The 17,246-nt window shown below is 37.9% G+C and overlaps 1 protein-coding gene across 2 annotated transcripts in view; it reads right to left on the bottom strand.

Moving 5' to 3' along the window:
- Positions 1–326: 326 nt before the first annotated feature.
- Positions 327–17,246, bottom strand: part of GABRR2 (gamma-aminobutyric acid type A receptor subunit rho2) — a 208,551-nt gene continuing 191,631 nt past the window's right edge. For both annotated transcript variants that reach the window (XM_073589576.1, XM_073589577.1), the window contains exons 8-9: positions 6,541–6,737; positions 327–2,894 (exon numbers count right to left, since the gene is read on the bottom strand). In XM_073589576.1, the coding sequence (XP_073445677.1) occupies positions 2,592–2,894; positions 6,541–6,737 (500 nt within the window). In that variant the 3' untranslated portion in view covers positions 327–2,591. The remainder of the gene's footprint in view (positions 2,895–6,540; positions 6,738–17,246) is intronic.

Below are 17,246 nucleotides of genomic sequence, written 5' to 3'. Positions count from 1 at the left end.
CACATTGCAAGCTTTCGAGACTACTCAGGTCTCTTCATCAGGCATAGACTAATACAAAATCTGAAGTCACATATTTATGCACAATACAGCCTAGAAAAAATGCAATAGATAAGACAAGTGACGTGAAGCAGAACTATCATGGGAGAGGGAGAAACATAAATATTGGACCAGTTCATAGATAAGGAGTCCGGATGTTTTATGGTCCTCTGTGCATAAATATGTGACTTCAGATTTTGTATTAGTCTAGCCTGATGAAGAGACCTGAGTAGTCTCGAAAGCTTGCAATGTGTTACCATCTTTTCAGTTAGCCATTAAAAGGTATCAACCACTGAGGACTCTCAATCCTGAATATTTTTCTATCTACTGGCTAACACGGTACAAAGATATACATCTTTCCTGTATAACTTTGTAGTCACACAGGGAGTTTGGAATCTCAGTACAAGACAAATAGAGCTTTACTCTTTTAAATGAATGCTATTAATTTATTCTTTTTTTTAAGCAAAATAGATTAAAAGTTGGAAATAAATTAAAATTATTTCATAATAGAAGAATAAATGTTGTTTCTAGAAATTATTATTTATTTTAAAGTGACCATTAGCACAATAATTTTAGAATTTGCTAATTCTCCCACTAATTCTCGTGTGCAGATCAGATGATGTTACTTGTAATGAAAATACAGTAGCATGTAAAATTTGGGCCCCAAAATTACTGTTATTAATTTCCCAAAGGAAGAATGGATGAAAATCCCTCACACAAGAATTGGAAGATTCTTGGCTGGCTACAAAAAGCCTTTGCAAGCTGTGATACTTTCAAAAGGGGGAGATACTAAGTACTAACCATGCAAGGTGCCCAAACATTTGCATCAGGCCATTTGCGTTTTGGCAATTTTTAAAATATAAAAAGATGAAAATAAATATTTTTTGTTTGCCTAAAATACAAAGGAAATGTGTTATCTTTAACTTTAGACCTTTTAGAGATAATGTCATCTTCAGCTTGCTTCACTGTTTACAATAACAGTAATTTTGACCAGGGGTGTAGAAAAAATTATAACTTAGGCCAGGTTCACATTTGAGTCCGCAGAGTGGTGCTGCAGACTTCTTTCCTTAAGCTCCGCCTACTTCCGGATGCGTCCTGCGCACATATCTTTAACATTGAGTACACAGGGACATGCGTTTTATGCGGATGCCTCCGCGAGTGTCGTTTTGACGTGCCCGCCGAACGCAAGTAAATGCAGCATGTTGCGTTTGGAGGGCACTTCAAAACGGCAGACGCATCAGCATACAACGCATTTCACTGCGTAAACAATGTTAAAGATAGGTACGCAGGAAGAATGTGGAAGTAGGCGGAGCTTAAGGAAAGTAGTCCACAGCACCACACTTCGGACTCAAACGCTAATGTGAACCCGGCCTTAATACAATACAACTATTTATGATGAGCTTAATGTAGAAGCTGCAAATAATAAGTCATTTTGCAACTTCTACCCTAATTTCTAGCTTGATTCCATATTTCTGTGTCAGCGTTAGATAAGGTATGTGCTCAAGCTTTTGCGGCATTTTTCCCACATTTTGTGATTTTGCAGTGAAAAACGTAGCATTTTTCTGTCCCAGTAAAGTGGATGAGATTCCTAAAATCTTATTCAAACGTTCCTTATTTTGTCTTTGCAGATTTTACACAGTTTTAAATCTCCATCGTGTCAGCTCTTTCAGTGTTGTAGCAGTCTAATGACTGGGAAAAAAAATGCATGGAAAAGCGCACATTTTTACACGCAGCATTTTTCCTGAAAGAGTCACATTTTTCAAGCAGAAATGTCTCCAACAAAATGCTTATATTGTGCACATACTATTGGAGAAAATGATTTATTTTTAAAGCATTTAGATCAGTGATAAACACTGATTTGGGTTTACCACGTATATGCCAGCATACATGCAAGTTTTAAAAGTAGTACTAATCAATTAGATAAAAATTGTACAATTTCTTGCAAAATTTGCCCCGCTGACCAAAATCGTAGCATTCGGAAACATTCTAATGTGCCAGGATGTGAAAGGATTCCGCATCACGTAGAGACCAGGAGGCTTTGTATGGTAGCTGGTGCTGGATAATGTGCCAAATTTGTATTTAACGAGGTCGTAATGAAGAAAGAATCTATATTTTGTCTTTGTGAGGTACCTGAGGATTGGTGCGCCATACTAAAGGACTGCCGATTTGTACTTTGTTAAATTAATAGAAAAAATTATACAGAGTACATGATTAATTGGTAGGTCCTGTATATATTACCCCCAGTCTAGACCTGTTCTCTGTTCCAGTAGTGTTCATTGTGTCCCTCTATGGTTTGTTATATTTGTATAAATCTATGTAAATTAATATAGTTGATATATATGCAGTATACTGTATATGTACAAGAATTGGTGCTCCTGTAATTCAGCCTATATGTTGGCTTCTTACAGTTAATACATCATTATCTTGCCTATTTATGGAGGTATTTGTATTTCAAACACACCCTGTAGTAAAGGCAAATGACGAGCCAATCCTTATATATTTCCATTATTCACATTGTGAAAAATCTAGAAGACAAGAAGCTTCAGTATAGGACTCTAGCAGAATACAGACCAGTATATCAAGTTAAAAAATATAAATGAAGCTGGAAAAATCAGCCGGGAATATGTATCTATAGCATGAGTATGTAGCATCAATCGTGAACCAACATGACCCTTTGCTCCTTTCTTGCGGGAGGCACTAGAATTTGGGCTCATGGCCGGCTGTACCACCTGCTTCTCTACGTCTTCTGCTACAATGTGAGTTTTGGTGTATCCAGCCAAACTGTTGGAATCGGGATCACCATAAATTCCATCCATCATCATTGTTTTTGTGTGTGACATTCCACATGTACAGGGAAACTGAAAAACAAAAGTTATGATTTACTATAGACAAATTTATATATTTTAACATTAAATCGCAATGTTTTAAAGATAGTAACTGCCCTGCTAGATGTAATGTAGAGGAAGAGCACTGAGCTGTTAAAAAGTGACAACTAAGGGCCATCTCATTAGAATATTTTTACATTAGAAAAAAGGGGTATATGGATACTGTACATCCACTGCGCTACTGGTCAAGAAGAAATCCAATGGCGATGGTGTTGAACAAAGAGCAGTTTTATTAATCTACGTGTTTTAGAGCAGAATAAACTCCTTCATCTGGGTAAAAAAACACAATCAGCTCATGGCCATTGGATGTCTTCTTGACCAACAGCACAGCAATTTATCCATATATCCCATTCTACTATTACATTTTCTGCTGGTTTATTCCAGCATACGGCGTAGCATCAGCTGGTATCTATATCTGCATAGGAGTTGTGCCTGACACAACCCAGATGGGTGAGCAATACCATACTATCTACAACGTTTATTGCCCTGGTCATGCTGTATTGTGTGCTTTTGTCACTTTTTAATTATATAAGAGTATTTTTATGTCTTTCAAAAATGGGTTCTCTCTTTAAGTATCAAGCCATTTTGACGTTAAATGGGTTGTCCACATTTGGTTACTTTTTTTTCTTTACTTAAAGGGAATCTGTTAGCAGTTTTTTGCTATGTAAACTGAGAGCAGCATGATGTACAGGAATGTGTCATTTACTGGGATGTGTTTTGATGTTTCAATACAATCAGCATTTTATTAGCAGGAAATTATAATTACATGACAACTTGGCACTGCAGGGTAGTCCAACCCCACCGCCAGCACTCTTTAGCAGCTCTCTGTCACTATACAATATACACAGAAAGCTGTGGTGTGTGCAGAGTTATACACAGCTCAACAACTGAGCCCCAATAGATCTATAAGCAGAGAAAACTGTGACTATCATATCTGTTGCACACAGTATATTAAGCGATACATCCCTGGAATCGGGATCTTTTATTCTATCACATGGCGGTGACAGATTACATAGTAAAAACCTGCTCACAGATTCCCTTTAAATACATGTATTTGGTGCTAAAAATAAAATATAATTGTGTTTCATAAACTTTTTCACTGTTTCCCTTCTGTAACTTCAGTGTTGCATTGTGAATTACTGGCTGCAGTAATGAATGGGAATTTAGGAGTCAACGATCATGCCATCTTCGAATTTTGGATTGCAAGAGGAGGAACAACTGCGAAGACCCAGACTTTGAGGTTGGACTTCAGAAAGGCAGATTTTAATTAACTCTGAAAGTGAACAGGAAAGGACCAATGGCTGGCTGTTCTAAAGAGCAGAAATATTCAAGAAAGATGGAGATTTTGCTAAATGAAATTCTCACTACGCAATCAGTAACAATCTCGAAAAGAAGGAAGAATTGGAAGCATTTAAAGAGACCGGGATGAATGAACATAGAATTTAAACACTTTCTATAAAGGAAAAAAAGAAATGTATATCAAATGGTAAGAGCGGGGCATATCTAAAGAAGAATACAATAATGTCTGCAGGGAATGCAGAGAGAGCCTTAGAAGAGCTAAAGCCAGTAATGAAGTGAGGCTTGCAAGGGAGAACAAAAGAAATAAAAAAGGATTTTGGGGGTATGTCAATAGCAAAAGAAAAATCACAGATGCTATAGGATTTTTACAGGATTAAAAGGGTTAAGTGGTCAAAAATTATGTTGAGAAGGTTGAACTTTTAAATTCATATTTTAAATCTGTGTTCTCTAAGAAAACAATTGTAACATCAAATGATCTTCACTGTGCTATCTAAGGAATAAAAGAATCCACACTATCTATAGACAGAGAGATGGTGAGTTAACACTTAGCTAATTTAAATAAATTTAAATGTCCTGGTCCAGATGAAGTACATCCTAGGGTACTAAAAGAGATAATGGAGGAAATTGCAAAAAAGCTAGCTTGAATATTTGAAAATTCCAGGAGAACAGGAGAAGTCCCAGAAGATTGGAGAAGGGCAAATGTTGTCCCTGTCTTCAAAAAAAGGAAAGAAGGTGAAACCATTAAATTACAGGCCAGTGAGCCTTACTTCTATATCAGGAAAGATCTTTGAACAAATTATTAAACATATATGTAAGTACTTGAATAAAGAATATGGTAATTAACCAGAGCCAGTATGGGTTTGTAGCAAATAAGTCATGGCAGACTAATCTAATTTCCTTCTGTGATGGAGTCCCTGACTGGGTGGATCAGGGAAATTCAGTAGATATAGTATATCTTGACTTCAGAAAAACATTTTAAAAGTATGTTATACTATTCTTATTGAAAAAATGACAAAGTATGAGATAGACAAGGCTACAGTTAGGTGGATTCATAAATGGCTCAGTGATGGTACTCAAAGAGAGGTAATAAATGGTTGCACATCCAATTGGAAGAGTATTTCAAGTGGGGTACCACAAGGCTCTGTCCTGGCCCCAGTGTTGTTCAACATTTTTAAAAGATCTGGGAATGTTTAGATTGCAAAAAAGAAGGCTAAGAGGAAACTTAATAACTGTCTACAAATGTTTGAAGGGATGTCACAGTGCAAAGCGATCATACTTATTCTAATTTGCACATGAGAAGCAATGGGATGAAACTGAAAAGGAGAATTCATAGATTAGATATCAGAAAAAACTTTTTGACAGTGAGGGTGATCAATAAGTGGAAAAGGCTGCCACGAGAGGTGGCGAGTTCTTCAATGGAAATCTTCAAACATGGGCTGGACAGAAATCTGTCATTTAGTGAATCTTGCATTGAGCAGGGGATTGCACATGATGACCCTGGAGGTCCCTTCCAACTCTACCATTCTATGATTCTATGTTATATCACTTATTGTAGTAGATATATATATATTAGAGAGAGGGGTCTGGGCCATGTACACTAGTGATCAATGTCTCTTGGCTTTGCCCCTTTGTTTGCATGTTATGGAGTCCAGATTTCTGTAACTAATGCTCATGGACAGTAAATAAAAATCCATTTATTTAATGAATATTTGCAACTATGTTCATTGTGTCCTCAAAAGGGAATATTATGGTTAATTACATCCTTAAATTGGGTATATTAGCTAGAAATTCCTTTACACAGGTCATTGCACTTCAATGAAAAATGTCTATTGCTTAAAGCATAATATGCTAATGTACAGTAAAAAAAAAATATAGAAAAAAAAGAGACCAACAGAATTTCAATCGTTATGTTAATTTAAGGTCACTAGTATTTATTTTATCTGTCATCTATGCCTTCAGCAAGTTCCCATACGCTAATGATAGATAAATAGATATTTCATTTTTAAAACAAGTAAAGCATAAAAAATATAATTTGATATTGGCATAATTATTCATAATTCTAGTTGTCAAAAAAGAATTAAGGGATTCAAATGTTTGTATTATGTATCCAAAATAGAGCCATTAAACACTACATCTCATTCCGCAATAATAAGAATAAAAGTTGAAACCGTCACACAGCTCCATTAAAAAAAAAAAGGAAAATGGTTACACAAAAACAAAAAGAAATATTATTTAAAAAGATCAGTTCCTTCCTGCTTTAATCTGAAGGAAAGCTGTGACTCTGGATGAGTCCTCAGTACAAATGTAATAAATGACTTACCTTTTCCCTTAATTTCCTTTCCTTCCGCTCTGCCACTGTAGTCAGGTAATTCACTGCAGCATACTCCAGCACCGATAGAAAAACGAACACAAAACTGACCCATAAGTAAATGTCCACAGCTTTGATGTATGACACGCGAGGCATAGAGGCATTGACTCCAGTAATGATGGTGGACATAGTCAGCACTGTGGTTATACCTAGGTAAAACCAAACAGGGCAAAATTCACTTACTGTATAATCGATCTCTGCAATGACTCAATATGACAATGCTTGTTCACACGTTGAATTTTGTCACTTTTTCTGTGATTTCGCCAAGGAAAAATTGCAGAGTTTAAAAGTATGAGCAAAGTGAATGAAATTTCTGAAATCTCATGCACATGTTGCTTATTTTTTCCTTGCAGATTTGAAGCATCAATGTGTTTTGTTTTTTTTTTAGATCTCAGACATGTCAATTCATTCAGCGTTTCTACAGCGCTTTTCATCCATTCATATGCATGAGAAAAAACACAAGCAAAAAATGCATGTAAAAATGCATTACAAAATGGGTATTTTCCTGCCAGCACTCTTGTTTTGTTTTTGCAGCTGAAAAATCTACAAATACACAACGTGTGTACATAGCCAAATCATTATTTTGAAATATGGCATGTAAAAATGTTGGCATCCCTAGTCAAAATTACTGTTATTGTGAATAGTTAAGCAAGTTGAAGATGAAATGATCTCTACAAGGCTTTAAGTTAAAGATGTCACATTTCCATTGTGTTTTAGGCAAAAAAAAATATTTTCTACTTTTACATTTTAAACATTACAAAAAGGAAAATGGGCTGATGCAAAAGTTTGAATACCTTGCATGGATAGTACCTAATAGCACCCCCTTTTAAAAGTATCACAGCTTGTAAGCACTTTTTGTAGCCAGATAAGGGTTTGAGAGATTGTCATCCTTTGTTCCTTAGAGCATTCTTCCAGTTCTGTGATATTCCTGGGTCATCTTGCATGTACTGCTCTTTGAGGTCTAGCCACAGATTTTCAATGATGTTCAGATCAAGGGACTGTGAGGACCATTGTAAAACCTTCAGCGTGGACCTTTTGAGGTAGTCTATTGTGGATTTTGACCAGTGTTTAGGATCATTATCCATTTGTAGAAGCCATCCTCTTTTCAACTTCAGCTTTTTTTTACAGATCTTGTTATGCTTGCATCAAGAATTTGTTGAAATTTCATTGTATCCATTCTTCCTTCTACTCATGAAATATTCCCCGTGCTAGTAGTTGTAACACAATCCCAAAGCGTGATTGATCCACCCCCATGCTTAATGGTTGGTGAGATGTTCTTTTCCTGAAATTCTATGGTCTTATTCTTCACACATACCTTTGATCATTGTAGGCAGCTGCTTAGAAGAAGCCATGGCAGCTGTTTTTTGGCACAAGGTTAGAGGAGGATGGGTTTTTATAAAGCTGGGAAATTTGCATCAATTGTCCTATCCTAATGATGATAGTGAACAAGCCATAACCCTAACAGGCTAATTAAGGTCTGAAACCTTGGTAAAAGTTATCTGAGCACACAAATCGGCAAGAGTGCCAAAACTTTTACACCAGCTCATTTTCCTTTCTGTAATTTTTAAAATGAAAAAATTACAATTTTTTTTGCCTAAAATACAAAGGAAATGTGTCATCTTTAACTTCAGCCCTCTTAGAAATAATTTAATCTTCAACTTGCTTAACTGTTCACAATAACAGTAATTTTGACCAGAGTGCCCAAACTTTAACATGCCACTGTAACCTTACCAATCATCTAGATTTACTTCAAAGAGTAATCACAGTTATTTGGTCCATAAAACCTTTTTAAGTATTTGTGTAACCAAGTGTTGGAGGGTATTGTCTTTGGAATATCATATGTTTAAATTTCCTTTGAAATAAATATATTTGTGACAAAAATGGCCTAAAACCTTATCCTATTTGTGTGATAAAGAGATGCATAGAATGTAAACCTGCTTTACACTGTATAGATCTATTTTTGATGATTTAACCCCTTCACCCTAAAGCCTGTTTTCACTTTCTTGACCAGGCCAATATTTTCAATTCTCACCGCTGTCATTTTATGAGGTAATAACTCTGGAACGCTTCAGCGGATCCCACCGATTCTGAGAATGTTTTTTAATGACATATTGAACTTCATATAGTGGTAAAATTTGTTCAATACAATTACAATACAATTGCGTTTTTTGTGAAAATTTCGGAAATTTGGCGAACATTTTCAAAATTTTGCAATCTTCAAACTCTTAATTTTTATGCCCTTAAATCAAAAAGTTATGTCAAATAAAATAGTTAAAATAGTTAATAAATAAGATTTCCAACGTGTCTACTTTACATCAGCACAATTTCTGAAATATCATTTTTTGTTAGGAAGTTAGAAGGGTTAAAAGTTGACCAGCGATTTTTCATTTTTATAACAACATTTGCAAAACCATTTTTTTTTTTACGGACTACATCACATTTGAAGTGACTTTGAAGGGCCTATTTGACAGAAAATATCCAAACGTGCAACATTCTAAAAATTGCACCCCTCAGGATGTTCAAAGCCACATTCAAGAATTTTATTAATCCTTCACGTGCATCACAGGAAATAATGGAATGTGGAAGGAAAAAAATTAACATTTAACTTTTTTCTGAAAAATTTTACTTTATTCCCACATTTTTTTTTATTTTTACAAGGGTAACAAGAGAAAATTGACCCCAAAATTTGTTGTACAATTTCTCCAAGTACACCGATACCCCATATGTGGTCAAAAACTACTTTTGAGGGTGTGGCTTGAGCTCTGCCCATGTGAGCAGCAAGAGCTTAGGGCTCCTGCATAGACCCACACAAAAGCGACTAAAAGCTTACTAGAGGAATTTTATTTTTGGCCATAACTCGTTGGATTACCTCCCTGAAACTGGACTGAGCATTTTGACATCTGGATCGATCATTTTGGGTGAGGGACACTTTGTGACTGGGAAGGAACAAAGAGGAGGCGGAGGGATCTCTTACTCTCTTTGTTATACCTTTGTCCTGGCCTGGGAGCCTGCTATAGGATCCTATATCTGAAGGACACTATAGAAATACCCTGGATTGCTGAGAAATTCCCTGTGATTGATTTGGTGCCAGTACTGCTGTTGGGAGGTGAGGCACACTGAAGAATTGCTGGAAGAAGCTGATGGTGCAGAGTGGGACATTGTGGAGCTTCTATCAGCCCTTTGAGGGAGGAGGTCCCAGCTGCTTTCTCTGCCCTGTACTGCTGCACTATTTTATTGGTGCTCCTGGTCTAACCAGGTGCTGTGAAGATTCCTGCACTGTTAATGCTGTCCCTGCTTGCCCTCTGAGAGCTGTGGAGCCTGAGTCAGGACACAGAGGTGAGACACCTTGAAGCTGCTGCCTGCCTACTCCAGCAATCTGAAGCGTGTCTGGAGGAGCTTCCTTCAACTGCTGGAGGAAAGTAGTTCCGGCCTGCCCTGTGCCTGGCTCACAGCCAGGTTGCAAGTGCTGCCTGGGCAGAAGAGGGGAAACCCCAGTGACATAATTCCATCTCCTGCGCTGCTAGTTGGCTGTGGGAGAGCAACATAAGCTGCCTGAGTGATTGACACTGCTTCTATTTGCTGTGCTGTGTTGTGCAGTGCATGAGAATTCTTCTTGTGCTATCCTGCCTGGGAGGAAGGACTGAAAGAATTTCCCTACATACTGTATCCTGGGAGAAGTGTCTGGAAATAATTTTCCCCTGCTTCACAACTTACCATTGAATTTAGATTCCAAGATGTGTGTCAATTTGTCAAATAGATTTTCCTGTTGAACCTGTTTTTTGAACCTTGCTTTATAATTCTAGCATACTTTCTTTTACAAAACCTGCTGAATTGATAGGTGGAGATCTGTCTTTCTCCTGTTGCCTTCACAATTAATGCTGCAAGTCCAATACCTTATTTGCTGGGCTACAACAGACTTATTTATTACTTGCTAAGTGAACAATTCTTTTCACAGGTGTAAGATTGCTGTAACCATAGACAGGTTGTGCAGTTTGCCATTTATATTAATCTATACATCTTCTCCTTTTCATAGGCGTTGTTACATTTTGCTTACACGTAGATTTTATTCACCTGTATCTATTACATTTTACTAAACATAAGTCATGTCTTCAGAGAGAAAACCAAACTACAAATCACAAAGAGATAGGCCCTCATCCCGATATAATTCAAAATCATGGGGGGATGTAACTAACTTAGTTAGCCCATTTAAGACGAGGTCCCCTTTAAAGGAGGACCACCAACTCAAAGGTGACATTGCTAAAAAATCCCTTTCTACAACCTATGGCAACGTTGTGAAAGGGGGAGCCGTCTCCAAAGTTGCTCTGCCCTCCTCTCAGTCAGCTAGCAGTACCAGGAGAGAAACCTCAAGCATAGCCTCTGGGGAAACCCCCAATGTGACTGAAGAAATGGACACCTCAAAGTCAGCTAAGAGGGGGGCCCAGATAGTCAAGCTGATAAGACCCATTTGACTGCAGAGGACTCGGACTATTCATCTGACTACTATTCTCCCAATGATAGTCCGGGAAGGCAAAAAGCTAAGAGAATACACACAGAGTATCCTCTTCCAACTGTAATTCTGCCCCCTATGATAAATTTTGAGGAGTTTATGGGCTCCTCCAAGCAAACTACGGAGGGTTTTATGGCGAATCTCTTCAAAGCCTTTAATGACTCTCTGAGACTAGGCTTTGAAGCACAGAACAAAACTTTGCAAGAAACATGCAATGCCATGAATAAGAGATTTGAAAAAATAGAGGAAAGGATGGAGGTAATAGAGAAGGATTCAAATTTTCTCTCCAAGCAAAATTTGTTGCTTCAGGCAGAAATTATTACTTTAAAATCAAAGCTGGCAGATTTGGAGGACCACAGTAGGCGGAACAACTTGAAGATTAGGGGAATTCCAGAAAGTGTATCTCAGAGTGACCTTTCAGGATATGCAAAAAATATGTTCAAGAAGGCCATTCCATCACTTTCAGATCTAGATCTTACCATTGATCGGATACATCGTCTTCCTCGCCCTAAGGGTTTACCTCAGGATAAACCTAGAGATGCTATCATGCGCATCCACTTTTTTGAAACCAAAGAGAAAATAGTGCAAACCATTACAGAGAAATCAAGATCTTCTCTGACTTTTCAAGGGAGACGATGGAAGCTAGGAGATCCTTTATGGATATCACTGCTAAATTAATAGATCTTGGAGTGCCTTATCGGTGGGGTTTCCCAACAAAATTGTTAATATGGTACAATAACAAAAACCATGTAATTAATACGGTTCAGGATGGTTCCAGGTTTTTAAAATTCCTTTTAAATGAACCAGAGTTCAGAGACAGAGACTAAATATCTATTCTCTATCAAGGTAGGTTTGCTTACATACACAACTAGTGGGAATCCATGGAGGACCTCTGCCACAACTTGTACCTTTTACCCCCACAAATAGGTGAGACCCCAACTGTTGGAAGTCCGCAAGGAGGGCTCTTATAGTCCATTTTGATAGGTTTTGGGCCTTGTGAGGCCAACTATTCCTTTTTTTTGGGGGGGGGGGTTTACATTTTCTACTGGTTAGTTTTTCATTACTGTATTTAATGAAGATTTTATCATACAACACCAGGGGCCTTAATAGCCCCAGTAAAAGATATACCTTATTGAGAGAAATTACCCGTACACATGCTGATTTAGTTTGCTTGCAGGAGGTCAGGCTGGCGAAAGACAACCACCCGATTTTTAAACATAAAACCTTTCCTCACATGTTTAAGCGCTCTCTCCATCAAAGAAAGCAGGAGTGATTACAATGATCAGTAGCGCTGTCCCATTTCATTTTGTTGACGAGGTAGTGGACCCGTTGGGAAGATTCCACGTTCTCATCTGCACTTTAAATAACACGTCTTGCACAGTGGTGAACATCTACACTCCAAACAAAAATCAGGTCTCCTTTTTGAATAAGCTACTCAAAATAGTTGACAGGGTTAAGTCGGGAGACGTGATTTTTTTGGGGAACTTTAACATTGTTCCCGACAGTGAATTAGATTCATCTTCCAAGGTTCGCCACAGAGCTCCTGTGCTGAAAAATTGGTTAAAACAGAACGAACTGTTTGACATTTTCAGATGTTTAAACACTTCCTCCAGAGAATACTCGCACTACTCAGACGTTCACGGCACAGCCTCTTGTATTGACCTAATTTTTACGAATATTTTCACATTGAGTAAATTCAAAAGTTTTACATTCCTAAGAAAGACACTGTCAGACCACTCACTGGTTCTGGCAGAGTTTTTATTAGGCCCTGTCTCTGAAAATACATATCTTTGGAAATGCAACCCAACTTTGTTTAAAATACCGGAATATAAACAGGAGATTGAGAATTTGATAAATAATTATTTTAGGGAAAACACTTCTCCTGAGATAGACGCATTTACACTGTGGAATGCGCATAAAGCAGTTGTTAGGGGTGGTCATATCCAGATTGCTTCCAGGCACAAGAAAAAGAATAGAGAAAATATCTCGAATCTACAGGCTCAAATTTATAATAAGGAGGAACAACAGTGCAGACTACCAACTCCATCTTCTGCAATTCAGGTGGAAATTATGAGACTCAGACAAAGACTGAGATCAGAAATTTTTCTTGAATACGATTCTATCATTAGGGCTCCCAAATTTAAGTCTTATACGTCTATTAATAAACCAACAAGATATATGATGACGAGACTTAAAAAGGAGAGAATCAACAGGAGAATCAATAAAATTATTACACCTGCAGGCAAAACTCTTGTTCACCCTGAGGACATAATTGGTTCCTTTGTAGATTTTTTCCAGAATCTATATAACCTTAAAGAAGACCCTAATACTCCTAATGTTGATTCAGGCTCTATCAATGCAATCTTATCTAGCATTAATCTCCCTAAAATTACCCCCGCAGATTTAGGTTTTATTAATGGCTCTTTTGGCGAGAAGGAGATAGTCGACACCATACTGTATATAAACTCAAAATTCAAAAATCCCCAGGCCCTGATGGTTTTTCAAATAAATACTTTAGGTCATTTGCGGAAATTCTTTCTCCCCACTTGGTTTCGGTCTTTGGTGCTGCTTCCTCTCGGGGCTCGTTCCCGAAAGAAATGTTGGAAGCGACAATAATTATGATCCCAAAAGGGGGGGGAGACCCCGAGAGGATTCAGAGCTATAGGCCAATATCATTGATTAACAGTGACATAAAAATTTATTCCAAAATTTTAGCAGATCGACTGAAAGGTATTTTGCCATCTTTGCTTTTGGACGATCAGATCGGTTTTACGGAGGGGCGTCAGGCATCGGACGGAAGAAGGAGAGTAATAAATCTAATGAACAAGATTGAGTTTTCTGGTTCACAAGCAGCTTTTCTGACACTGGACGCCGTAAAAGCTTTTGATAGGTTGAACTGTGCCTATCTCAAGGTTGCTCTTGAGAAATTTGGTTTCGATCAGAGATTCCTGTCTACAATATTTGCATTATATTCGGTGCCCAGTGCAAGAATATATGCTAACAACGCCCTATCAGAGAAATTCTCCATCTCTAATGGAACAATGCAGGGATGCCCCCTGTCACCTCTCTTGTTTGTCCTTGCTATTGAGCCTTTGGCCGAGAGAATAAGATCTAACTCTGATATAAAGGGATTTTCCACCTCACTTCTAGAATATAAACTTGGACTGTTTGCAGATGACCTGTTTCTGACGCTACTCGATCCTAATAAATCTATGGCTGCATTGTCCTTGGAACTGGAGCTCTTTACTAAGGCCTCCTACTTCAAAATTAACAATCACAAATCTAAATATCTGACTTTTAATATTAGCAGCATGGAGATTGAGGAACTAAAGAAACAGTATGAGTTTACCTGGGAAGAAATGGGGATAACATACTTGGGGATAACCATCTCAAACAATATATCGCATACTGTCAAAACCAACTTGAAAGATATTTTTGAGTCTATCTCTCTTGCTGTTTCCTTCTACGCTAAAATAGACCTCTCTTTGTTTGGAAGAATATTAACGGTTGAAACAACTATTTTGCCGAAGGTTCTTTACATTTTTAGGGCTCTTCCTTTGATTATCCCTTATAAATTAATTGCAAGATTCAGAACCTGATTAATTCATTTATCTGGGGTGGAAAAAAAGCTAGAATCTCACTGGATTTGCTGTACAAAAATAAGAGCAATGGAGGTGCTGGCCTTCCAAATCTACACCGTGTGCAGAATTATTAGGCAAGTTGTATTTGAGAGGATTCTTTTTATTATTGAATAACAACTATGTTCTCAATCAATCCAAAAGACTCAAAGATATCAAAACTTAATATTTTTGGAAGTTGGAGTGGGTTTTTTTTAGATTTGGCTATATTAGAAGGATATCTGTTTGTGCAGGTAACTATTACTGTGCAGAATTATTAGGCAACTTAATAAAAACCAAATATATACCCATCTCACTTGTTTATTTTCACCAGGTAAATCAATAGAGCAACACAAAATTTAGAAATAAACATTTCTGACATTCAAAAATAAAACAAAAAAATCAGTGACCAATATAGCCACCTTTCTTTACGATGACACTCAAAAGCCTTCCATCCATAGATTCTGTCAGTTGCTTGATCTGTTTACGATCAACATTGCGTGCCGCAGCCACCACAGCCTCCCAGACACTGTTCGGAGAGGTGTAATGTTTTCACTCCCTGTAGATCTCACATTTTAGGAGGGACCACAGGTTCTCTATGGGGCTCAGATCAGGTGAACAAGGGGGCCATGTCATTATTTTTTCTTCTTTTAGACCTTTACTGGCCAGCCATGCTGTGGAGTATTTGGATGCACGTGATAGAGCATTGTCCTGCATGAAAATCATGTTTTTCTTGAACGTTACCGACTTCTACCTATACCACTGCTTGAAGAAGGTGTCTTCAAGAAACTGCCAGTAGGTCTAGGAGTTGAGCTTCATTCCATCCTCAACCCGAAAAGGTCCCACAAGTTCATCTTTGATGATACCAGCCCATACCAGTACCCCACCTCCACCTTTCTGGCGTCTGAGTCGGAGTGGAGCTCTCTGCCCTTCACTGATCCAGCCTTGGGCCCATCCATCTGGCCAATCAAGAGTCGCTCTCATTTCATCAATCCATAAAACCTTAGAAAAATCAGCCTTAAGATATTTCTTGGCCCAGTCTTGACGTTTTATCTTATGTTTCTTGTTGAAAGGTGGTCGTTTTTCAGCCTTCCTTAGCTTGGCCATGTCCCTGAGTATGGCACACCTTGAGCTTTTTGATACTCCAGTAACGTTGCAGCTCTGAAATAAGGCAAAACTGGTGGAAAATGGCATTTTGGCAGCTTCACGCTTGATTTTCCTCAATTCATGGGCAGTTATTTTGCGCCTTTTTTTTATCAACACGCTTCTTGCGACCCTGTTGGATATTTGCCATGAAACACTTGATTGTTCGGTGATCACGCTTCAAAAGTTTGGCAATTTCAAGACTGCTGCATCCCTCTGCAAGACATCTCACAATTTATGACTTTTCAGAGTCTGTCAAATCCTTCTTCGGACCCATTTTGCCAAAGGAAAGGAAGTTGCCTAATAATTAAGCACATCTTATATAGGGTGTTGATGTCATTAGGCCACACCCCTCCTCATTACAGAGATGCAAATCACCTGATTTACATAATTGGCAGTTGGCTTTCAAGCCTATACAGCTTGGAGTAGGACAACATGTATAAAAAGGATGATGTGATCAAAATACTCATTTGCCTAATAATTCTGCACCCAGTGTATTTGCATATTACCAAGCATTGTTGGTTAAGTAAAGCTGGTTTTGGTTCAGCGGAAATAATCGGCCTGCCTGGCTTAACTTGGAAAACGAAGTGGGTAAACAGGTTACAGCATGAGAATATTTTTTCAAGTTTATGTTCCACAATCCAAGGATGATTCCCTCCAAGCCAATCTTCCACACTATTGTACATGCCTGGAGAGCACTTTCAAAACCCACAAAATCCTTTAATAAGAAAACGCAGTTCGGGAAATTCCCCTTACATCTCCTAGCGTTAGTTTACAATATTCCTTTGTCTGAGTCCTGGTTAAGTTCAAACATCAAAAGAATTGAAAATCTCTTTGAGGGAGATGAATTTTTTAGTTTCAGTAGGATTAGGTCTCAATACAACTTGCCATCATCTGAGTTCATACCCTTTATTATCTTAAAGGAGAGTGTGCAGGAATTCATGCGCATTAAAACTATGAACCTGGAGATCTTGATCTCATTGCTAGGCAACACAAACAACAAAACTGCCTGGAGTCTGAGAAATATATACAACTATTTTAATGGAGAAGTGGTCAGCCCGAAAAACGTGTACATGAGGAGATGGGAGTCTGACTTGAATATAGTTATGGCGGATGAACAGTGGGACGGCGCTATTAGGTCAACTTACCGATCTGGTATCTCAATGGCGCTTCACGAGTCATATTTTAAGATCTTAACCAGGTGGTATCTCACTCCTATTAGATTAGCCCATATAAATAAGGAACATTCCCCTCTTTGTTGGAGAAACTGTGGACAACAAGGAAACTTGTTTCACTTATTTTGGGGTTGTACAAAGATCAAAGACCTCTGGAAGAAAGTGTCACTCCATATAAATTCTTTTTCCCAAAACTTTGAAGTCACACCCCAAAGA

This window comes from Dendrobates tinctorius, unplaced genomic scaffold (genome assembly GCF_039654945.1).
Source record: "Dendrobates tinctorius isolate UK_male_01 unplaced genomic scaffold, ASM3965494v1 ptg000111l, whole genome shotgun sequence".
Classification (NCBI taxonomy): domain Eukaryota; kingdom Metazoa; phylum Chordata; class Amphibia; order Anura; family Dendrobatidae; genus Dendrobates; species Dendrobates tinctorius.
The sequence above is the reverse complement of the archived record's forward strand: the minus strand, read 5'-3'. Positions and strand labels throughout refer to the sequence as shown.